The following is a 17,747-nucleotide window of genomic DNA, read 5'->3' as shown; positions in this document are numbered from 1 at the left end:
GCTATTAGCTGTCGGAGATAACAAAATCTCAGACAAAATGGTCAGGAGTCATTTTGAAATATATACTAAAACACGTAAAATTAAAGGATTTTCATGTGGAAATTGCACATCCTGTCAGTTTATGACCAAGACTGTAAAGACCACAGACAGAAGAGGAAACAGTCAAGATCAAGAACTATATTAATTGTAACTACAATGGGGTTATATACTGAATAGAATGCTAATGCAATATGAACAGCAAAAGAGCATTTCATTTCAATCAGCAGAAGTTGCTTGTGTTTCACATTCACTCAGTTTTGGGAATAAGATGCACTGTAATAAAAAAATGTATGCCAAGATGCTCTGAGCTACTGAGTCACACAGAGCTTATGTGTTATGTGTAACACAACTTGTAGCGCACGGAAGATAGATGTATGTGGACACATCTGTATGGTACTGCAGTTGCCAAGGCATTTGCGTCCATATACAAATCATGCCCATATTCTGTAACAAGGTCTTCCTTTATTTTCTAGAAAACAATAGAACCAGTAACCATGTTTACTTTGTACAAGGAACAAGAAATTTCATTTATGATACAAAAAAAACCTTCAATTTAAATAGACAAAATTACATTATACAAAATGATCAGAGAGCGAGGGAGAGAGTGTGTGAGAGAGAGAGAGAGAGAGAGAGAGAGAGAGAGGGGGAGAGAGGGGGAGACAGAGAGAGAAAAGAGCACCATTCCAAATATTGAACTAATTAGGAATGTTGTTCTGTAATAATTACATATTCCAGGATGTTATTTCATAGATTAATGCTTTTAGTTGTCTTGATTCATATGTAACAGTGTTCTTGCCAATGTGCATCCTTTCTTCTTCCAGGGGTTGCTCAATTAGTGCTGGTATATTTTTACCATAAACTGGCAATGGAGAGAAAAATGTAATGATTACCTTCTGAGCAAACATATATATGTATGTGTGTGTGTGTGTGTATATATATATATATATATATATATATATATATTTATATATATATATATATATATATATATATATGCAATTTAAATGTTAATTTAAATTAAATTCTATTTATACACTTTATATGCCTAAAAAGTCAAATACGCTCAAAAGTAAAAAAAAAAAATAATTCATGATGTAATTTTATCCTATATATTTTTATTTACTTGTTTAGTACCACCATATTAAGAAACACATAGATAGAATATTAAATGATTCATGTCGTTCTCTTTCCCAATGGAGTTTACAGTCTGAATGCTGCACACATACAAACACACATAAGTGTATCATATATCCAAAGCCACCAGAATGTGTTTGGAATGTGAAAAGAAACCAGAGCAGCTGAAGAAAACATATAAACTGAGAACATATAAACTGCACACAGATAGTGCGCTGGTTAGGAATGCTGTAAGCTACGATGCCAGCCACTATCCTTCTACAGAAAAATTACAAGTACACAATCAGTGGTCCCACCAGGGTCAGTGACACTCGGTGGGGCCAAATACCCAATATCCAAAAAGGGAGCATGACTTCATGTAAAGAAACGTGTGGCCTTGCTGGAGCCCAGATGACATCACTAAATGGGCATGGCTTATGTGTGGGCTGACCCAAGAGAGTACTGCTGGCTCCTTACTAATGTTACATTGGAAGGGTGACACTCGGGTGTAGGGATACTAAGTCATACAGCATGTTCTTATATCAGCTTCATGCTTTATGATATTACCCAATGGGCTTTGTCTGTCTCCTGAGAACTAGCAGCCATGATTATTAATTACAGGAATGTCTGAAAACTTACTTTCACAGTGCTCCAAAAACTGAATGCATTCATAGATGACGCTGTCTTGTAACATGATCATGTGCTTTGACATGTTCTCTAGAAGTGAAAGGAAGCATCGCTTTGCATAAAACCATGTGTCTGTTCCCAGCTGAAATCACAATAAGTAAATGAACAGTGTATGTTAATGATTCAAAAAGTGGGTGTAAAATAAAAATGCACAATACGGGTCCTGCGCACAGTGAGTAATAGTGGGATGTGTAAATGTAAGCTCTGACTAGCAGGGCCCTCTTCCCTCATGTGATTTTCCTTCTATTAATTAAACATCTTTGTTGGCACCCAATCCTGCTTGTTTCTGCCACCTTGGTACTTATTTGAGTGTCGTCTTCTGATGAAGCTATGTTTATGTATCACGTAACGTCCTTTGTTTCCTGTTTTGCCTATTCATTTATGTATTCTAATTGGGTGATGTGGATCTCTTGTGGCACCATATAAATAAAGGATAATACTCTGTGCCTTTCTTTTATTTTAGCTGCCACAAATGTCATTATTATTGGCACTTGCGCCAGCCCCATGCCAGGTGCAAAAGATCTGTCAGAAACAGGCTTCCCTTCCCCACATAACTCAGAATCACATTTCGCTTTTGATACATAACCACAACACTCCCAAAAGTCACGGCAGTTCTGTGTGATTTTGCAGAGCCCGGCGATCAAATAGCCGCTGCCCACACCGAGAGAAATCCAGCCCCGTGCAAGTCTGTAAATGGCTTGCAAAAATCCCACCAATTGGCGGCCAGCTGCAAATCCATGCGTAACTCACTCACCATTGAATGATTTTTCCAGTGTGTGCAGTCTGTGCATATCCCTCAACTGAACTTAACTGTGCAATAGAAACAGGTTGAGCTGATTACACACCATCCCTGAAAACGCCTAGGCACGCCTGTGTTTTTTCCAACACTCCCTGAAAATGGTTGGGGGACACCAACAAGTGGCAGCTTTCTGTCAATCAACTTGTGAATAGAGTAATCACTGATTTTTTACACAGTTTGGCCTCGCGCGTGCATATTACTGTCCAAACTCATACAAAGTCTTTGGATAACCGTCTGGCCTGTAAATTCGTACAGAAGCGATCAGGTCTGCATAATCCCGATGGCTTTGTAATCATTTTGAAAGGATCTGTAATACTTTTATTATAGTCAAAATAACAAGTATGACTTTGTTCTAAACAGTCATTCATATGAAAATAACCAGACTGAATATTACCAACTAATTATTTGGTTACATAGTAGTCCACATATTCTGAAACCTACCTTTTTATTATATGGCTCCAAGCTTTTGATAACTCGAGAAATGCCAAATTCATAATTCCCTTTGGCACAGTAAAGAGTTCTGTAAAAAAACAAAAGTATAAATAAAATATTAGTAAGTGTTCTAAAAATTACCTGGGTTTGCAGTTAACCTTTTACCCACAATGGCTTTGTTGTGAGGCTGTTATTGCTGAAACATCTGTTTAAGCATTTGAATTACATCATTTAGAATGCATGTTGCAATATATATAGTGAAGTACAATTGAATGAAGTTTTGTCGTTTTCAATCTGCTGCTTGTTGCAGTGTAATAGAAAAAAATTGTGCAAATAGTAGCCTTTGCTTTTCGATACAACTGTGCAAATAACATTGGTGTTCCATGGTGATACCAACGCATGATCAGCGGTGGAGATGCCAACATCCCCAATGGCTGGAATACCAACAAGGTTGAAGTAATTATACTTACCTTCCCCCTGTCCCATCCAACCCAAACCCTCCCTCCTCGCAGCCTAACACTTACCCTTCCTGCTACTACCTAACCCTAACTGCTGTAAACATAATCCTCCTAGCCTGCAGCCTAACCACCCCTTCCCACAGCCTAACCCTAAGCCCCCCCCCTAGTGCTGAACCAACCCTCCCCCTATCTTTTTTTTTTTTTTTTGAACGTATAACAAGCTTTATTTTTTCAAAAGACACAATTAAAACATTTTTTTTTTAATTTTGGGCACAATGGACCACAACAGCTGCACAACAAGGATGGAAAAAAGCACTTAACTTTGTTCAGGGGATCAGGTCCGGACTGATACCCCTGAATTGAGAAGTGAAGCAATGCAGTGGTGTAGGTCTCTAAATATGTCCCAGACTCTCCATCAACGCGTTTCAACCTTGCCAGGTCTTCCTCAGGATGTGAGAGTCTGGGTCTACAGCATGGGTATATATACCCTTTTTTTTTTTTTTTAAATCTATTCTTTATTTAATTTTACACAAAACAATACAATTCATGTCTTGGAGATAGGTAGCGTTCTATGTCATAATGATCATCCATCAGTCACAAGAGCATGAGTGAATAATAAATATATACAAATACATACATAAGAAACATATCCCACCCACAACCCCCCTCGGCCTTCCACCCCCCCCCCCCCCCGCCTATCCCCCGCCTTAGAGTCTCATCCTAATTATTTGAGTTATAACTATTTATGTTGTTTTGTTTTACCTTCCCTTTAGAATAACCGACTGGGCGGTATTTTCTGAATGAACCTGAAGCCGTTTACTACCCACCTATTTCTCCCTTGAAAGCGAGATATATTTTTCGCACCTATTCCCATTCCCCCCCGCCCCCCCCCCCCCGCGCCCCGCAATTAATAGGGTGCCTATATTTATGTTTCTGTCGCTCTCCTTTATATATATATATATTTTTTTATTTTTTTTTTATTAATGAATATATAGTGTTACCTCGTGATATTTCAAATTCTATAGTATAGTCTAATCCTGATGCTACCGTGACCTTATAATAAAGATGTGAAACAATGCTTTAATGGATTCTTTCTTTTGTGCATTTTTTAATTGATTTTTCTTTATAGTTTTCCCTGTGAACTGGTAGCTTGGTTTGCGTATGTGCTTACCTAGCCTTCTTATTTCAAATCTAATATAAATATGAGTGAGTTCTAACTAAAAATATCTTTTTAAGTGTTTCTTCCAAAAACAGATTGTCCAAAAAATCTCCTAAGGATCGAGAGAGTGGCAATACGTGTATCCCTGCGACATTACCTTATAAGTGTTAGCAGTGCAGGGCGTAGTGATAAAGGATTTTAACAACTACTTTTTAACCCAAAGCACATAGGGGAAAGAGGGAGGAGCGGGGGAGGGGAAGGGAGGGGGGAGGGGGGAGGGGGGAGGGGGGGGGAAGAAGAAGGAAAAGGAGGAGAACTATGGACAGCTTCCAAAATGTTCTATCCAGCGATGCCAGATTTTTTTATACTTATACAGAGCATTCCTGTTAATATAGAGCTGTTTTTCCTGCCTCGCGGTATAGTTCACTAGCTGCTTCCAGCATGTTGGATTAGGGGCTTTTTTTGCCAGCCAACTTCTGGCTATTATAACCTTTGCCAATGAACATATATTCTTGACGTATTGTCGATCGCCAGTTTCTATTTGTCTAGTATCAGAGATATTAAGGAGGCAGCTTCTAACAGTCAGAAATTCCCTCGGAATGCCTGTATCTACCAATGTTTGCATAATTGTCTCCCAAAAGTCAGTCACCGACTGACATTGCCAGAGGAGATGGAAGAAGGTGCCTTCATGGATGTTACATTTGGGGCATAGGGCAGTGGTACGACTCTTAAATCTGACCAGGCGGGTGGTGGATAGATACGCTCTATGTGTAATGAAGAACTGCACCTGTTGCACCCTAAGGGAGTTAGTGGAGGTCTTGATTGAGGTCAGCGCGTTACGCCATTCTTCCTCGTCTATGGGCCCTAGATCTTGTTCCCACTTCTTTCGCAGTAGGTCCATTACATCCTTCCCTTTATCTCGGTTTAGTCGTTTATATAGTCGACTTGTCAAATTTTTTTTTCCTCCAGTCCTCATTACAGTTCTCAGCGGGGATTCCTGTATAACAGGCTGCCCCCCAGCGAACTGGGTGTCGAGGGCGGCCTTCAGCTGAAGATATCGAAAAAGGTAGGTATTAGGCAAACCAAATTCAGCTTTAAGTTCTGAAAATGTTTTGATGCGTCCTTTAGAATATATCTGCCCTATAGATGTAATAGAATATCTATTCCACACTTCCCTGACCTGTATTGCCCTGAGTTCCCTAAAGATCAGTGTATCTCCTATAGAATGCATTGGATCAAGCCCCATCGTGCCCACCAACCTGTCCGCCTCCTGCCGGACTTTAATAGCCTGCTGTACTAATGGAAGATCTTTGGGATAAATAGTAGTTTGCAGGATTCTACTAGCTGGTAGGCAGTGGGGCGTGGTCAAGGCAACCACCGCTGAGGCCATATCATTATCCTCGTCCTCCAAAAACCAGGAGCGGACTTGCGCTAATTGAGCAGCTAAGTAATAAAGACGGAAGTCCGGGAGCCCCAGACCCCCTGCCCTCTTATCCATCATTAATTTATTGAGCTGTACTTTTGGCCGTTTATTGTGCCAAATAAACGAAGATAACTTACTATTTAATTTCCGAAATATTATTTTAGGGATAAAAATAGGGGAGTGTTGAATTATGTATAGTAGCTGCGGAAGTACCGTCATTTTAATTAAATTAATCCGACCAGTGACTGTGAGAGGTAACCTACTCCAGGTTTTAAATTTATTTTCCAGTTTGACTAGTAGCGGGGCCAAATTCTGCGTAATAAAGTCCTCTGTATTTCTAGTGATCTGGATTCCAAGATATTTGAATTTGATGGACCAAACTAAGGGCATAGGTAAAGGAAGTAAATGAGTGGGTGTATTACCCAAATATAGAATGTGCGATTTGCTCCAATTAATTTGAAGGCTTGAAAACCTACCAAAATTAGAAATTAATTCTATGGTGGCAGGAAGTGATGTCCGGTAGTCAAAAAGGTAGATTAACATATCGTCAGCGTATAATGAAATTACATCAGACTCCTGGGCCATACGCAGTCCTTTTATCGTACTATGCGCTCTAAATAGGCATGCGAGAGGCTCAATTGCCAGTGAGAACAGCAGGGGGGAAAGCGGACACCCCTGTCTAGTTCCCCTAGCTAAGCTGAAAGCCGCAGAGGTCCAACCATTCAGGGAAACCCTGGCTGTGGGCCCGCTATATAGTAGTTTTACCCACTTAATATAGTTAGCCCCAAAGCCATAGGCCTTCAAGACTGCCCAGAGATATGGCCACTCCACCATATCAAATGCTTTAGTGGCATCAAGGGACAGGATGGCAGGGTGGCTGTCTGGCTCAAGGGGAAGTTGTAAATGGGTATGTAGCCTGCGTATATTGGTCGAGGTGGATTTTCCTGGCATAAAGCCGGACTGGTTGGGGTGTATTATTTGGAGGATGCATTTTTTTAACCTATTTGCCAAGATTTTTGCCAAAATCTTGGCTTCATTTGACAATAAAGATATTGGGCGATATGAGTCGAGGGCACTTGGCTCCTTTCCTGGCTTGAGTATAAGCACCAATTTAGCCTCAACCATTGATCTAGGGATCTCTCCTTCCTCAAAGCAGTTAATCAGGGAAGTGTGGAGTAGAGGGGCTAGGGTCTCTACGTATTTTTTGAAGACCTCAACGGGGATGCCATCAAGGCCGGGGGCCTTATTACTTGGAAGATCCTTTATTGCCTGAACCACCTCTTCAAGCTCAATTGGTCTGTCAAGATGTTGAGATTCCAACCGAGGGAGAAGAGGGAGGTTAACTTGGTTAACATAAGATCGAACCTCTTCCGGGGTATTTTTAAGTTCCGAAGTGTATAACTCTTTAAAATAATTGCAGAACATGTTCCCTATCTGCGGGGTGTCGTATATCAACTGGCCATATGAATCTTTAATAGGGCCGATACAAGGGGGGGAGGTTTCGGCCTTTGCCAAGAAGGCAAGGAATCTCCCTGCTTTATCCGCGGTGTGGTACACTTTATTGGCTCGATGGCTCAGCAGTTTCATATTTTCTTCCTAAATTGCCATCAACCAGGTTCGCTGGGCCGCCTGCCAATTATCTTGTATTGCTGCTAATTTATCTTTAAGATATTTTAACTCCAGGGCCATACACTCATCTTCCATCTCCTGTAGCTTTTCCTTACTGGCCTTCTTTATTTCAAAGATTTGTTTTTTGAATGTACCACGCATAAAGGCTTTGAATGCATCCCATTCTATCGCAGCATTAGCCGAGCCTTGATTGACTACCCAGAACTCCTCCCAAATTTGTTTAGTATTTGTTTCTTGGGCTGCATAATTCAACCAAGATGGATTCAGCTTCCAGAACCCCTGGCCCCTCTCGGTCACATCCGAGAGTTCCATCAGTAAGGGGGAATGGTCGGATATCCCTCGGGGTTTGTATTCAACCCCCCTCACTGAGGGCAGAAGGGAACTCGACACAAACATCATGTCAATTCTGGAGAATGTCTGGTATGCCGGGGAGAAGCAAGAAAACTGTAATTCTTTCGGATGCCTCACCCGCCAAACATCAACCCATCCCAGATTTTGCATGAAACTTGAAAAGGCGGTACCACCGCGGGCTATGGCGGCAGGGCCTCCCTTCCATCTATCCATTTCAGAATCAAGAATATTATTAAAATCTCCGAGGCATGTTACAGGTGCCGCAGGATTCTGGGCAGAAAATGCAATGGCTTTAACCAAAATCTCATAAGCGAAAGGGGGAGGGATATATACTGCGAGAATTAAGATTGGTGAGGAGTCAACTATGCAGTCCAAGAAAACGTATCTGCCCCCAGGGTCTATCTCAACACGATTATTTATAAAATTGACAGTTTTCTTGATTAATATTGACACCCCTCTGGAGAGGTTTGTAAACGAGGAGTGAAAAACCCAGCCGACCCACCTTTGTTTTAGTGCCATTAACTTCCCTCCAACCATATGCGTCTCAGTAAGACATATTATATCTGCCCCATAAGACCGGATTTGGTTCATGACCAATGAGCGCTTGATCTTATTATTTAGACCTCTGGTATTCCATGTCAATAGCTTAACCATTCCTTAGGCTGATTATTTTAACCCCACATGATATCTCTAAAACATATAAGCGGTTAATTAAGTAAAGGGAGGTGATTCGTAGGTCAGAACCTACAACATAGTTAAATAAACATACTTTCTTGTCATCATGGCACTGTTTTTTACTCTTCAGGCGGCTACTTCCCTCCCCCCACCCTGTATAACCTTTCCCCTTCGGTATACCTGTCCCCCTCCCCCCCATAGATGTAAAAATACAAAAAAAAAGGAAAAAGTACAGAAAAGTCACAAAAAATAAAAAATGGATAACAAAAAGGTTTGAAAAACATTGGGAAAAAGGAAAAAACATGTAGGGGCTAATAAAAAAGTCAAGAGTCACCCCTGAGCAGGGGAGCTCCCCAGCATGATTACTCTCTCAAAAAGGGAGAGAAAAGACTAAAAGACAAAAGTCTGTGTGTCTCCCATTTGGTGTGTTTTTATGCCGGCGCCAGTTGCGTAGTGCCTGGAAATCTTGAATCTAGCCACTGGGCAGCGTCTTTAGGGTTTAAGAAGAAAAGTGTTTGACTGTTATCCAACACTCGCAGTTTGGACGGGAAGATCATCGAGTAGCTGATATTTTGATCTCGTAGTCTACTTTTAATCTCACCGTACTTAGCCCTTTCTCGTTGCACATCCAGTGCAAGATCGGGGAATACTGAGATCTTATTCCCATTGTACATTAATGGGCCCTTAGTGCGTAGTGAGCGCATAATCGTATCTCTATCGATAAAGTTCAAGAATTTAACTATGAATGTTCGTGGAGGAGCCCCGGGAGGCGGTGGTTTGAAGGGTACTCTGTGAGCACGTTCTGCCACGAATTGTGATGAAAAAGAGGTGTCACCAAGCGCATCCTTTAACAGGTTTTCGATGAATTTTGGAGGATCAGGTCCCTCTGCATGTTCTGGTAGGCCTACGAATCTGAGGTTGTTACGCCTCATTCTGCCCTCCATCTCTGTTAATCTAGATTTTAACTCTGAGGTTTGCTGAGTATAGTTTTTCATTTTTTGAAGCCATTGGGCATTTGTGTCCTCAAGGAGCGATATTCGCTGCTCAGCCTCGCTCATATGGGCATTCACTGCTTTAAGGTCGGTTTTCATTGATATGATTTCGCCCTGAAGATCTTTGATCTGCCCTGATAAACGTGTTTCTGAGCTGGAAATAGCATCTAGTATCTGCTGCAGGGTAGGGCCTGCTGCTTGCTCGGCGCTCTTGTGCTTCGTAGGGGTAGACTGTGGGGTAGTAGTCGGGGTCTGGGGGGGATTGGTGGATTGTGCTCTTGCAAACCGTTCCAGACGGGCAGAGGTAGTGGCATTACCCGTTTTCCCCATTTTAGGACGGTCAAGGAGGTTAAGTGCAAGCAGGTAACAGTGGGCTAGACTTTGCCCTATATATGTTTACACAACAGCCACCGGGTCTAGTAATTTGTTATCAAGTGGACAATCCCCACCACTATGCAGAGTATGTAAATAAATATATGACCACAGTAAAATGGAAAAAAATCAGAAAAAAAATAATTGCTTTTATACTGCACCATTTCCCGACTAATTCACCGCTCTGCGGAAGTTTTGCGGCCCTTCAGGTAACCCCTGTGGCACGAGTTCGATATAACAGGCGTTTCAGCAATCTCCCCGGAGATCAAACAGGTCCGTGGCCCCTCCGGTAGCACTGACCACGTTAAATACGGCACCAGCTGGTTCGGGGTAGGGTGCTGCTTGGGAACTTCTGCGCTCGATGGGGGGGCGCACAGGACCTTCCGTCAGGGGCTTCCTTCCTCAGTTCACGTGTTGGCGTTTTGGAGCTGGCGTTTGGAGCTGGAACTCGGACCCGCGGCAGCCTCTCACCTCTGCCCGGGCCGTTTGTGCTCAAACTCTGGTAGGGTGAACGTCCACTGTGGGGATAAGGGTCCGCTGGCTCCGTCAACGCCTGCTGGGTTTACCAGCGTTTGTTACACAGCGTGTCCGCTGCTAGTCGCGTTTAGCCGCCCCAGACCCTTGCTTCCAGCTACCTCTTACGTCACAGCCTCCCAGTGCCGCCGACGCTCTTGCCTGCTGCACGCCGCTATATGGCTCTGGATGCCAGCATCAGCTGGGTTTGTACACCGGAGGGAGAGACGAAGTATTTGCTACATGCTGGGGAGCTCAGACACCACCTCACTCCTCACTCCTGCTCCGTCGTGACTCCGCCCCGAGTGTGTACCCCCTCCCCCTATCTTAACGCTACCAATAAACACATACTTCTGTTCGGGAGGCCGGCATACTCATTGATGTTGGGATTTGGGGGCTGTCTCCTGGTAGTATTGTGACTGCCACCATCCTGTCCGCTGGGATGCTAAACGCATCCCGATCCATGCCTGTGTTAGATATATTGTGTAGTATTTCTACACAATGTAGTATTTCTACACAATACAATCAACCATCTAAAAATTACAATCAAAATATTACCAAACCTTACACAAGTTACTGCTGAAATAATCCACGTGATCATCATCCCCTGCATTGATTATTACAAAAGTCTCCTTACTGATTTTCCCCAATACAGACGCTCACCACTACAGTCCATCCTAAACACAGCTGCGAGGATAATCTTCCTTACCAGACATTCATCGTCTGCAAAACTGCTCTGTGGGTCCCTCCATTGGCTACCTGCATTCTACCGTAGTCAATATAAAAATACTTTTAAGGTTCATTTTTTGTAACTAAAAACTACCCATTTTATTAAGGTTTTCTTTGTAAAGCACAATGGAATTTTATGTGCTATATAAGAAACTATTAATAAATCAATAAATAATTAATTGTGTGTACTCAGCATTAGTCATATGCACAGAAAAGAAAAATCACTCAAACACATCTAATATTGACATTGCAACTGATTATGGGGTTATTCTGGTTGAGTCCAACAAACCCCTCCTTGCAAATGGTAGCCTGACCGCCACCCATTCGCAAGGGCAATTTCCTAGCAGGGCTTGCGAATGGATTTTATACAGTATCATCCATTCGCAGCCTAGTGGGATCCACCCACATCATTCCATGGTCGGCGACAATCGAATGATGGTGAAAGTGCATGCATATAAAAGTGACTCTCAAGTCACTTATATATGCGTGGATGCACGGGAGGAAGTCCACGCACCCCCATCATCGGGGCATTTGCATGAGAACACCTATGAAATGCTGGGCATTTCCATATGCAAATGGCCCAGCCTCCGCCCGCACCACGCCCCCCGTCCACACACTTGGGTGTGTGCCCCCGGCAAACACTCTGTTCACCGTGGCCGCACGCACCCGGCATATGCACATGCGCAGAAATTACACTGCGCATACGCCCAACATCGGGGCCCCTGCGTATACTCTGGTCCGTGTGAATGGACCAGAATAAAGTCCTATGTGTAATAATTCATTGTTAAAGGTATATTCTTGAACAACATAGGATTTCTAGTGGTTCAATATTAAAAGATATATGTTCAACATCGGTTAATGTGTCAATGTTAAGAAATATTGATAGTACTAATGCTTGGTGTCCTATCTTTTGTAACTAATTTACTTGTACAAATCTCTGCAATACCATAAAAAATAAACGTAATAGGTAGACTTACCATGAAGGTTTATTGGAATAGTGGCTTTTTCTTAAATGTAAACAGAACAGAAATATTTGGACAGGATTCCCTTCAGAACATTTTTGAAGGCTCAAGTGCTAGGTATTATCATTAACATAAAGATGGCACTGACAAAAATACATTGGTCACCCTCCTTTCAAAGTAAATAGGTAACGGTTACAGTAAAACGAATGCAATATAAAGGCATATAGTAAAAATAATACAGAACCTTATGGGAATAGAAAATAGTACAACTTACCCAATAACTAAGTTAACTATACAAAGATGGTATATTTTCTTATCTGGGTAGTCATAAGCAATCTGCTCCTCTTCCTTTTCAATCTTCCTCATAAATTCTTCAGCCTAGAAGGAAGAAAACGATCTTTTATACTGTAAGGGTCCATACACATTATGCAATATTGTACACGATTGCTATGATTTTGTACAGTTCAGTACAATATTGGGTACTTATGTAATATCTGGGCTCCCGTTTTTCTTATGAGACAGCGTCCCCTTGCGGGGCTCGCTGCGCTCGCCACGCTTCGGGCACGGTGGCTCGCTGCGCTCGCCACACTATATAAAATCAACTCCATGCGTATTTGGATAGTAGGGGTATGAAAAAATGGGGTGCATTTAACATGGGAGCCCAGATAATACATAAGTACCCAATATTGCATGAAGTATACACACAGTGTACCGTAAGGTGCATCTTATAAGCCATCATATGATAGTCTTGCATGCAGGCTTGATGGTAAGATATTGGATGATGCTCTGCACATATTATGGTCTTACAATCTTATATCACATCGTATAGTGTGTACAGAAGATCATAAGATGTCCTGGAGGGCAAGGGAAATTGTATACAATATCTTATCATTTCCCATCCTTCTAATGTGTACATAGCCTTACATCAATTCTCTGAATCTATTTGGGGGACACTGCTACCTAGAGGATGGCATTGGAGGAGTGGGTACATCTTCTAACATAACTTGTTTAATGCAAAACTCCTACCCTCTAAATCCCAACCAAATAAACAGTCAGTAACTCCTAACTTTTACATTAAACAAGTCAAGTAGAGGAGATGACAACCACATTCAACTAGAGCAACACAAGAGAAAGCTAAGATAAAACAGAAGGGTGGGAACACCACTGCATATGGATTCAGAGAAAGTACCAAAAATCCTATTTTCTCTCTCTGGGGGACACTGCTATTTTGTAAATTTCACAAAGAAGTCACAATGGTGAGGGGCACTCAGCATAAACAGTAAGCTAGGCAATATAAGTCTAGCAGTATGAATGGGTTTTCTTTAACACAAGGCAAAGTATATTCCTCTATGATACTTGTTTGAAGAGATACACTTTCTAGCCTAGATAACAGTTTGTATAACCTCTTTAGAAAAGTATTTTCACGTCAATAGTCAAGCCATAAAATCCAGCCAAACTAGGTCAAAATGATAAAATGCAACCTGACTTAGAGGGTCTGGATGATTTGGAAGATGTCAAAGATGAACCCATGCCAGTGTGAGGGGGTACGGTCACTAGGGCTACAACAATTAAGGCGACACCATTAGGTCGACATGGGGTTAGGTGGACAGGGTCATTAGGTCAACATGGGAATGGAGTGTTTCACTTTTTTTGAGACATGTGCCGAAAGGCGTTATTTCATGCCCTACTATCCACTAGGGCGTGGTGGGAGAATTAAATAGTGTGCCAGCAGCATGGCGAGTGCAGCGAGCCATGAGACGGGACACAGTGCTCTTTTTGTGTGTCCATGACGACTGTGTCGACATTCGGGACAAAAAAAGTGATAAACCCCTTCATGCATGTCAACCTTCATGCATGTCGACCTAGTGGTGGCGACCTAATGCTTGTCGACCTAGCTGCTGTCTACCCAATGATCTATACCCAGTGTGAGAAAGTCTTTGAACCACAATATCTGATGACTGCATGGTGCTAAAAGGATTTCTGATACAGTACCTGGTATGTTTTGATCTTTTTGAGTATCATTGGAATTAAGGAAAGTGAAGGAGATAGTTCCAACATATTTTCATAGTGTCTATTACAATGGCTTTTTAATCTTGAGTTCTGGATCCATAAATTAGCAAAGTCTGTTTATTCTATATGCAATAAGGTCTATGTTGGTTGACACCAACAATCTATTAGTTAAAATCCCTCAACTTGTAGACATCCATTTTCTGAATGCACTTTGTGTCAACTTAGATTGTCAACCTTCCAATGTTGTATGCCTCGTAGGCTGCTGAAACGATTGTAACTTATTTTTACACCATAGAGAACACTTTGCTTGCTTGGTTTTTTTGTATCATTGTTAGGCGACTTCTGGAGACACTCATAACTGATGTACACTAATTGTGGAACTGTCTCACTGAGTATGTAGATTAACGGTCAATACAGAGAACTTTCAGGGGCACTTTTTTCCCTGTGGTCTGTACGCAGGGCACGTGGTCACCCACTAAGGTTAGAGGAGAGGAAGTTTCACAACCAGCAAATGAAGGGTTTCTTTACAGTAAGGGCAGCTAAGATATGGAATACCTCTTCCTGTCAATTTTCTGACTTGTTAGACCACCAATAAGCAACAATATTATTGAAGGGTGCATACCAGATCATTCTGACTTGTCATGATGTAAGAAACACACAGGTTTGCAAGGACAATAGCGCTGACGTTCAAGATCTGAAAAATAAGATACATAATAAGTTCTGACATATACATACAATTTCAAAATCTTATACTAGAAAAAAAGAGACTATAGCATACAGTATGTATGATTATATAGATCTCTGGACCCACTTACTGAAATATACATCTAAACTGTTCATCTTTTTGATCTAAATTTCCCTGGTTCCTTTTTTCTGTTCTGGAACAGTAGATATTTTGTTATTATTACTACACTATTTTCCTATACATTTTCCTATACACTTTTAGCATCAAACCTGTCTTTTAGTACTTTGTAACTTTTTTACTTTGGTACCTTTTATTTATGTTAAATATATTGTATAATTTAACAACTTCTGTTGAAATCTGTGCATAAGCAAAACACCAACCAATGTACTTTGTTGGGCATTTGATATATTGAAAGATATACTGTAAATAGAAACTTGTTGGTACTATTGTTATTTGTTTCTATGTGAGCAGTAGTAGTGTTTTTGTATGTACCTACCCAGTATAGTCTAGGCCAGTGGTTCCCAAACTTTTTTGCATCACGGCACCCTAGGTTATCAGAATATTTTTCACGGCACCCCTAGGTGCAAAGTTTGCTACCGAGAATTTCAGAAAACAATATTAAATTAAATAAGTTGTGCTTATATTTCATCCTTATGTCCAGTTATGTGGTGAGGGACAGGATTCACTTCTGTTTATCCATATATTTTAAAACTGGAAGCCACAAGCTCTGGTTTTGCCTATTACATTGACCACAAATAATTTTAATCGGTTCTGGACCAGCAAACCGAGGCACCCCTGCAAGTGCTCCGAGGCACCCCAGGGAGCCTAGGCGCACAGTTTGGGAACCACTGGTCTAGGCATTAGAAATTCACAAAACTGCAATGCATTTCTGGTTACCTGGCCTAACCCTCATCCAGTGTTTCTTCATTTAACACTGCTGTTGCTGTTTTAAGTGACAATTTAATTTTGCTTTTTCATGCTTTATTTTTATGCCTGGTTTTTAACTTGCGGTATGGTGTTTTTAATTTTAAAAATCTTTTGCATTCCTTAATTTGCATTCTAACCATTGTTGTCTGCCATAGAATTTTTTTTTTATCCATGACAATAGTGAGATGTATTATGATGCCATTAATCTAATCATAAAATTATTTCATTATTGATTATCAATTTTTGTTTGAGCATTCCTTTATGTGCCAATTGCAGCCCAGATTTCTTGTTTAGGTATGAAGGTGTATAACCACTTTTATATTAAAGACTGATACTAGCTTTAAAGTCAGGAAGGAAAACAAACAAACTTTTTACGGTATATGCTGATTACAGATTCTATTTCATGTTTGGGAATTTGACCATTTATACCTTAAGTATTGACACTACATTTAACCGTTCCATATTGCTTGGTTCCCATGTATGGACAATAAGGTACCCGTTTTACATAGCAAAAGTGTCATATAAAAGATCTGATCTATAAAGTACCCTTCCCAGCGTTCCAATCAGCACCTGCAATTTGTCTTTGGGATGGCAGTTAGGAGCTGACCGACTGGTACTTTATATCCGTCCATTTTATCTACATTAGTAAATAGGCACTTCAACTATTTATTATGTATAAGTTATGTAAAACTTCACAGTTTTATGTACATACAGTATAAATAGTTTCTAAAAATATCCCTAATTCACAGTATTATTCAACTATGTAGAAATTACAACACAACACTTTCCTACAGGTACATCATGCTCTGCTTTAGATTACCCTGAAAATAAGAATGTAGTCACTAGTGTTATACTAATTAAATGTTGAGTAGGTTGTTTCAATAAAGTTTTTTTTTTTTGCAATCATTAAATGAGCGGTTTAAAAAAACAAACACTTTGTACCTGGTTGATTGTTGGTGGGCAGTATGAGATAAAATAATAAAATTGGCAGTTGAAAAACAAAACATAAAAAGATATAAAATTAATAAAATGCTTGTTCTTTCTGGTAAGAGGTCCACAACCTGATTAAATATTTCACTGGTATCAGCATGCCCCCCCCTCCCCACTTTGTTCCTTATTATTTAGGCCTATACCCTGCACCTAAATGCCACATTGCTGCACAGTGGAAGGTGCCTTTACCTCTTTCCTGAACAGCCATGATTAACACAATGTGGTCTACTTATAAAGTTGAAAGTATGACCTCTATCCTACATGAGACCCCCTCCAAATTTGTTAAAAGTCTGGTCACCATGGACCCTTCACTTTCAAGCTGAAGCTCCATTAACTACCCTGTAATTTTACCAAATGTTATTACTTTTCTGAACTTGGCGAACATCATCGGTACCATACTATACCATCTTCTTTCCAACTTGTTATATTCAATCCTCTCTTTCTTTTTTGTTCTGGAATTGTTTATTCTATTATGCAATAAAAAACGAAATAAACAGAATTTCCCAAAAAAAAAAATGCTTTGGCATGACTTGGTTGCAGTGAGCGTCATTGCATGTGACTTTTTGTGAAAAGGACCCACACGCAGCTTCTGCTGATTAAAAGGATATGCGGCATGCCTATATTCTGTGTGTGACCACGGCTGTATCTGTATACGAAATGCTATATTAAAGTGTTTTCAGATGCTATTCCAAGACCAACTCTCCAATTATTCCAATAAGCTTCCACTCTGTGCTATAAAGGGGATTTTCTATCAATACCAAATTGCCAGTACAAAATAATTTCTACTAAGGAGTCTAGTTGG

General features: G+C 40.8%; 1 protein-coding gene across 1 annotated transcript in view; it reads right to left on the bottom strand.

Annotated features, from left to right (window-relative positions):
• Positions 1-481: 481 nt before the first annotated feature.
• The window catches only part of LOC146080891 (intraflagellar transport protein 70A), a 52,706-nt gene continuing 35,440 nt past the window's right edge, over positions 482-17,747 (bottom strand). The window contains exons 15-19 of the mRNA XM_083188588.1: positions 14,966-15,037; positions 12,608-12,711; positions 3,080-3,158; positions 1,792-1,921; positions 482-898 (exon numbers count right to left, since the gene is read on the bottom strand). Of these exons, the coding sequence (XP_083044714.1) occupies positions 762-898; positions 1,792-1,921; positions 3,080-3,158; positions 12,608-12,711; positions 14,966-15,037 (522 nt within the window). The 3' untranslated portion in view covers positions 482-761. The remainder of the gene's footprint in view (positions 899-1,791; positions 1,922-3,079; positions 3,159-12,607; positions 12,712-14,965; positions 15,038-17,747) is intronic.

This window comes from Crinia signifera, chromosome 5, assembly GCF_055691185.1.
Source record: "Crinia signifera chromosome 5, ASM5569118v1, whole genome shotgun sequence".
NCBI classification, from domain to species: Eukaryota; Metazoa; Chordata; class Amphibia; order Anura; family Myobatrachidae; genus Crinia; species Crinia signifera.
This window is presented reverse-complemented; position numbering and strand designations above follow the sequence as displayed.